This window comes from Crocuta crocuta, unplaced genomic scaffold (assembly GCF_008692635.1).
Source record: "Crocuta crocuta isolate KB4526 unplaced genomic scaffold, BGI_CrCroc_1.0 scaffold337, whole genome shotgun sequence".
In the NCBI taxonomy this organism is placed as follows: Eukaryota; Metazoa; Chordata; class Mammalia; order Carnivora; family Hyaenidae; genus Crocuta; species Crocuta crocuta.
This window is the reverse complement of record NW_027528873.1, coordinates 4,270,916-4,278,287: the sequence shown is the minus strand read 5'-3', so window position 1 is coordinate 4,278,287 and position 7,372 is coordinate 4,270,916. Positions and strand designations below refer to the sequence as shown.

Sequence of the window (7,372 nt, the reverse complement as noted above, 5' to 3'; positions counted from 1 at the left end):
TGACACAAAGCAGGCATGTGACAGTGTTAAACACTCCTAATTTCAGTAGAAGAGAGCCAGGAAAAGTTGGGTAGGTCAGCTGAGCTAATGCAGCCATCAGGGGCTGAGCCACGCCCCCAATTCCAGGGAGGCACAAATACGGTTTAGTCACTTCTGTGTATATCCCGTTTTTATTCTCTACAAAACCCACTTCCCCATTTTGGTTATCTCCATTCTGGTTTCACGTTTTAAGAACTAGTTTGTTTATATCTAAGCTCATCAGAACGGAACTTTGATCTAGGTTATACTCCAAAGACACAAAAATATAAATTTAACTGAATACATAATATGAATTCCACAACCGACAGCTGAAGACCTGGTCACACTAGAACAGCTACAGTGATGCTCTAGCTGTAGCCCATGGCCTTGCTCTAGCACTGAAGCATTTTTGAAACTGTTTTCCACTCATACGAGAGCAGGCAGAAAGGAAAATCAAAGCCCAGAAATCCTTTCCTTTATTAACAGCTCCAAGAATCATTTTTCTTCAGTTGCAAAGAAAACTCCTAAAACAAAAATCGGTGATCACTAAGATCTTCGTGGCAGAGAGGTTGCCAACAGGTCACCAAGGCCACTTGGAGCATTGATGTTTTCGCCAGATAGGTGTTCCTGAACCAGCTGGGTTGTAACCGACTTGTGCTGGCTTGCACCAACACAAAGAAAACCTCAAGAATATCAGCTTTGGCATTAAGGGCAAAAATTAAAAATGGCTTCAAAAAAACCACGGATCATACAGGAAGAACACCTTTTCAGCAGAGGAGAAAATAACTCACGTTATGACCAGGAATCATACCAGTACACACTGACTGAAGGAGAAACTATTTCACAATACTAGTCAAAGAATGCGGACATAAAGCTGGTTTGAAGCTCTGAATAAGTTCCAAGTTTTTATATTTCACAATTGATATTTTTATTAGAGTCCACAGTCTGCTAAATAAAAGCAGTAACAAGATATTTCACAAACTATTGTACAATTTAAATCATATGAATTTAACTCCATAAAAAATTAGGTGCATATTCATAGTGGCTAACTTAAAAATGCGGTTTCATCTATGGTCTAAAATATTTGATAAGAGATTTAGTTCCAGCACTAAAAATAAACCCATCAGTATATATATATTTTTTACATGTTTTACAACAGAAAGTTTGTGCTCTTAATCAAAAAGATCCACAGACTAATTCAGCATGTAAAAAATAATTTTACAAAACATCCAAGTCAACCTTTCAAATACACTTTTATTTTCTTTTTTCTTCCTCACACCACATTTCTTGCAGCTGTTATAGTCACTTGATGTTGTTCAGGTACCATTTATCCCTAAAACGTTGCTGGCATCAAAATAGGACAGTTAACCAGTGTTAAATCTAGAAAATATTTACACAGCACAGTAAGCTTTAGACACTTGGCAATTAAACCACATAAAAATAAGACAAGCCCCCTGTACTACAGGTTCAGAATCGGTGTTCGTGGTCCCCATCTGGAGACTGTACACTGGTTCAAAAGGCAGCAGAGGCAACAGGCAGTTACTTCAGAGGACACTGAACACTATGATCTGGAAGCACGTTATGATGTTACCCCAGTGTCATGTACCACCCCACCTTTCTCCAAGGTGGTCTCGTAAGTCTAGAATGGCAGGTCCAGCTGATACAAAATGAAGACAGACAACAACATTTACTCTGTGGAGATATCCTAACTCCTACTATGCACGTGCTGTGATTTTGAACACCACTCGTCCTAAAAACTTGTCACGATCATCCTGGTTTTTTAGGTTGGGTGATCCATCAATCTTGCATTCGACTGTTACTTCTTTTACGGTACTGCTGCTAGCATTAAAGGAGACCTGGACAGCAACTAATGGCTGCAGATAACTCACCTGGCAAATAAAGGAAAACACATTAATTCAAATTCTATAGTAACGTCATGTACATTTTCTGCCTTTTCTCAGGGGTTGGTTTACTCTAGAAAATTTTTTCTTTTAAACTGGATATTCATTAATTTTCACTTTAATTTTTATGGCTAAAAGTGTTCATAAGGCTATGAGTATTCCTGCCAAGTATTGCTCAAAATGTATCCCAAAGGTTGTAATTAGGTAGTGTCAATCATGATCATTTTTTAGAGATACTATAATCTTGGTTTGAGTTTCCGCTTTCACCCAAGGACTACTATCCTTACTTACTATGGTTGCTGTATAATTTGATGCAAATATATTCCTGACTACATTACTATCACTATGGTTTCTAGATACATTTCTTCACTAAAAGGAACTAGGGCTCATTTCAGAACTGGGGCAGAGAAAGTATAAGATGAATCTGGAATGTCTTACGGTGCTAGAAAGAATCATGGAAGCATCCCTAAATGACAGAGGAGCCAGCCTGAAGGTCTCTCAATGGCCAAATCTGGCACAATTTTAGCATCAAATGAAACAGAACAGATAATGAGTCCATGAGAATATATGGATGTAAAGAAAGAGATGATGGAGAAAGACAAAGCTCATTCTCAGAGCAGAATGCCACATAGTAAATGGAGAAAAGAAAAGATGGATTTAGAAAACATCTGGAACAATCCAGGCGAGAATTGATATGGGCTTAAAGCTAGGGAAGAAACAGAACTGTGTAGACTCTAATAGTTGCTGATTACAAAAGAAAAAAAAAAATGAACTGGACAGCAGAAAAACCTGGCTGATACCATCTTAACCAACCAAGTTAGTGTCCAAGGTTACCATCACCGCTAATCACTACGTCTCTCCTGATACGCTAATTCTGAAAACAACATTTCTTCTGAGGCGTTCTTGCAAAAAGTACATTCTCCATTTACATGTAATGATGAATAATATCAGACAAATTCAAGTGGAGGAATATAAACAAAATAGGCCCCAAAAGGCCTATGAACATTTTTGAAGACTATAAGGACATGAAACAGGAACTGTTCAGGTTACAGGTGACTAAAGATATGAAAGAGTGACATGGTGAACCAGGAAAAGATTTTCTTTTACAATAAAGGACACATGTGGACAAGGTCTATAGACTGGAGACAGTACTCTATCAATGCTCATTTCCTCTGCTAACTCTATTATGGTTATATAAGGTGTCAGGCATTTAGGGCAAGAGTCACATGTTTCAATAACTTAGTCCCAAATGGTTTAGGAAAAAAATTAGACATAAATGGATACTGATAAGGTAAGTGAGGTAAATTATTAATATTTGGGAAATGTAGGTAAAAGGTCTACAGAAATTCTTTGTACTATTCTATCCATTGTGTTTTTCACTTCTATACACTCCCTAACCGAATTCTTAAAGAGAAAATGGTATTTTGAAATTTTAAGACTTCTGTTTCAAACTGTAGACTGGGGGGGGAGGGCCGCGCGGCGGCTCTACTTGGCATCACCGTTTAAAGACCAAAGACCACAATAGAAGATACACAAATTACACAGAGCATGAATCTGCTGACAAGCGACATTTTAATACAGATGTGCCAATTTCCCAAGAGTCACAACCACTTACAAACTCCTAAGTACTTACATGCAGTTTTTTCCCATAATATGGAAAATATTTTAAATCTATAGTTCCATCGGGAGGGTAAGTTGATACAGCTGCTGTGTTTTCACTCTAAAGTAGAAAACAAAAGAAATCCCTTTTTAGGTCACAAAGAACAAGATGTGTATTAACGTACTATCAATTATAAACCGTATGTCGTCACAATGCTACCCAACTGCGTTAATTACAAGTGTATTAATCATGATTTAAATCGCTGGACATAAACTATCCTGACTCTTCTTACATTTCTTGATATACCCTACATGCGGTTCCATGAGAGTCCCCTCTAACTTCTAGCCAAGTATCTACTCATGCTCTGTCTGAAACTCTTATCTGCCTTCTAACTACCAAATGCCATTTCTCCAGCCACTTACAGCAGGAATGCACCAGTCTATATGTGACCAATGTATTCCTGAAATGACTTAAAATACTGTGCTTCCAGACTGTAGCTGGCCTGGGAGGCAGCAGGGCCCAAAGTTTCCTGTGATAAGTAACCATAACGGTAACCAGAGGGGAAACTATGATGCAAGTAATAAAAGCTATTAGGAAAAATTTAAGATACCCCAAGCAAAGTCTTCTCAAGCAATTTAAATACCTTTGAATTTATGAGCACATGTAAATCAAAGTACTGAAATTTACTGGAATTATATTCCATATATTTAAACTAATAAATGTGACAAATAGACAAATTAATCCTCCACAATCCAACGCGTTCATGATATCTCCATTATCATCTCTTCTTGATGAACAATGAAAATTCTCAAGTAACACATTCTGAGTTGGACTAATTTTAATGACTAACAAACGATGAGTAGATGACAATGACTAAAATCAGTGGAGGTTTATTAAGCACTAAGTAAAATATTAGTAAATGCTTAAATTCTAGATTTAAAAGCACTAATTTTTATTTTGGAAAGCACACAGGAAATATCATAGCAAAACTAAGACTCTTGTCTAAGAAGTCCTACTCCGCTTCTGTATGTATGATGAGTAGCACATGTGACAAACAAGTGACAAAGCAAGACAACACAAAGCACAAAGATGACAAGGCTAAGAGAAATGGTAAAAACCCTGTTCAACCACCACCGTACGTTTGTACTCTATAATTAATTAAAGAAAAATAATCACTGCTGAGTGCCTTTCTGTATTGATTGCTGTTGTTTAACGTATTCTCTTATTACATGAGGCTAATTCACAGAAACAGAGATGTTCCCCAACATGGAAAGGAGGTTTTCCTTGCGTTAAGTGTACTGAGCTAGTCTTTCTAGCCAGACACCACGTTTAACTCGCACTAACCTCATTTTGGCCCAACACTGTGACGTGGGCAGGATCAATTACAAAGAGGGGAACGGACGCTCAGTTAAGATGACATGCTCAAAGTCACCCACGTGTGACTCTTCGTAGTTCTCTTGGTTTGTGCCACTAACATAACATTGACAGGCTTTTACTTGTACTTTATACCTTCGGTAAAAATAAACACTTAGAAATAATCAAATACTGAAATGTGTATCTGAATAATGAGATACTTTAGGGTGAAGCCTACATGTCAGTTTTCAAAGTATATGAAACGACAACATCCTATTGGAAACTAGGAGCAACCAAGTCCAAGAGTCTATTAAGTTCCACTGAAAAAGTTTTAAAATCAACACATTTTCTTTATATATCACCACCCTTAAGAAGCTTGAAGAACATAAATTGGAAATGGCTAGGATTTAGAAAAGTCACCTTTTCTTCTGCGTTTTTATAGAAAAATAAGATGCTGAAAAAATGGTATGAATATTCCATCTTTTAAGTGCTAAGAACATGTCCTCAATATTTCAGTATTTTCAGGCCTCTTGTATCTTGATCTTTCATTGCTTTTATACAAATGTATTACATAAAAAAGTCAACTAAAGAATTTAAAGAATACTTGAAACAGACAAATGTAATGGAAAACAGCAACTATGCTGAGCTGCAGTGAACGTGGCCATCTGCTCCACAGAACCACGCCTCTTACTCCTTTGTGACTAGCTTTTACAAACTTTCTAAAAACATTCTACAACTAAATTAAAATCTCCATCTAGTTTACATCTAACTTGACACATAACTCTTTAAAAGCAAAAGGGAGAGCAAATTGAAATCTGAGTCAGACCAGGATTTTTCATCAACGTTTTCCACCAACTATTCTAGAAGCAAAGGATACGCAATAGATAAAAGTCCATTTTAAACCCTCAGCGAACACTTACACGGAGTTGTTTATACCGCCCACCAAAGGTTTACAAAATTGAAATCTCAGGAAAGAAGTTTAATAAAGCCTTTGGCCTTCTGGCCAAAATGTGCTTTCCTTTCTTAGTAGTGTTGGCTCCATAGTCCAAGCTGATCTGTGTGGTCTGCTCACATGCAAATGCAAAAGCTCCCACGTACACGCTCCTACACAGTCACACACAGTCATGAAAGCAGCACCTCTAACCAGGCCAAAGCCTAGCACCTGAGCCTTAGAAACTTTCTACTGGGAAGGCTTGCAAGCAAGGACCTAATAGTTCCTTTTTCTAAATGTATCTCCTACCCATACGGTTTCCTTTTCGTCTTGAGACGAAATGCATATGCATACTAGCATATGCTTAATTTATTAAGAAAAGCTCAGCTTAGATGTAGCATCTGGTTGTAAGTGGCATACTGGCTGAGCTATGGTCTAAGGAGGTAAAGGAAATTGCCGATGGTTCACACACTTATACTTCAACCCAGAGGAGAAACCACAAACTCCCTGGCTTTTTATTCTACTCTACTTTATTCTACTCAAAAGAAGTATACTCTAAAGCAGAAATTCTCAAAAGTGTGAGCCCCAAACCACAGGCATCACCATCACCTGGAAACTTGAGTCAGAAATGCAAAGTTTGGGCCTTACTCCAGAACTACGGAGTCAGAAACTTTGGGAATGGGACCCAACAAGCACTTCAGGCGATTCTGGTCCACGAATGAATTTGAGAACCCCCGAGCAAGAGATTTCTGCTCAAATAAGAAATCCCTCACATTCCCAGCAAAAAGGAATAGAATTTTCTTCACAACTTAAGAAGTGATTTCAATGTAACATTTCAAGTAAAACACCTTTGACAGAGATTTAGAGTTGGAACGCTAGTACTTTGCACAACAGTAAAATGTAGAACTTAACATTTTCTCCTCAGAACTCCTACCCATCATTTTATGTATTTGTCTTAGTTGCACTTGCAGCATGGAGAGAAAACAAAAGTTATGAGATGAAAACTTCACAGCACTCTGGAAAAAAATAAAGTAGGGATAGAAGAGAAAAATAACTGCCTCCACCTTAAGGAAAATGGACCATGTTTCACGAAATCTCAGATGCCATTCATGTACTATTACAAAAAAATCTTACGATACAATATTAAGACCCTATCAACTGTAAGGCCAACCCCAATTTCAGTGTTAAGCTAGAAAGAAGTGAATCTCAGAATCAGTGAAATATGGTATGTGCAAAAGCAATGTCTAAAATCAACACACATGGAAAACATCTTTCGGAATTATCATTTGCAAGTAGATAAGGGCTCTACACCCAAAGTTTGGTGGAATTTTTATTCCTCTAAGACTGGCACTACAGAGGACTTTCAAAAAGTGACAGGAAGAAAAAACAATGACTAAGACACAGACTTTTAAAATATTAAGATATACTAAAGCTTTTTGAATACTAACCTTTGAAATACATTCTATCCTTGGTTTTCCTTGAGGCTTTAATCCAATTATCTAAGGAAAAGAAAAACTGATTAATTGAAACATCACAAATGTATGCGAAAGAGCCTCCTGTGTTGTTGCT

The 7,372-nt window shown here is 37.3% G+C and overlaps 1 protein-coding gene across 1 annotated transcript in view; it reads right to left on the bottom strand.

Moving 5' to 3' along the window:
- Positions 1–1,252: 1,252 nt before the first annotated feature.
- The window catches only part of ATP1B3 (ATPase Na+/K+ transporting subunit beta 3), a 43,561-nt gene continuing 37,441 nt past the window's right edge, over positions 1,253–7,372 (bottom strand). The window contains exons 5-7 of the mRNA XM_077756714.1: positions 7,252–7,302; positions 3,553–3,639; positions 1,253–1,907 (exon numbers count right to left, since the gene is read on the bottom strand). Of these exons, the coding sequence (XP_077612840.1) occupies positions 1,734–1,907; positions 3,553–3,639; positions 7,252–7,302 (312 nt within the window). The 3' untranslated portion in view covers positions 1,253–1,733. The remainder of the gene's footprint in view (positions 1,908–3,552; positions 3,640–7,251; positions 7,303–7,372) is intronic.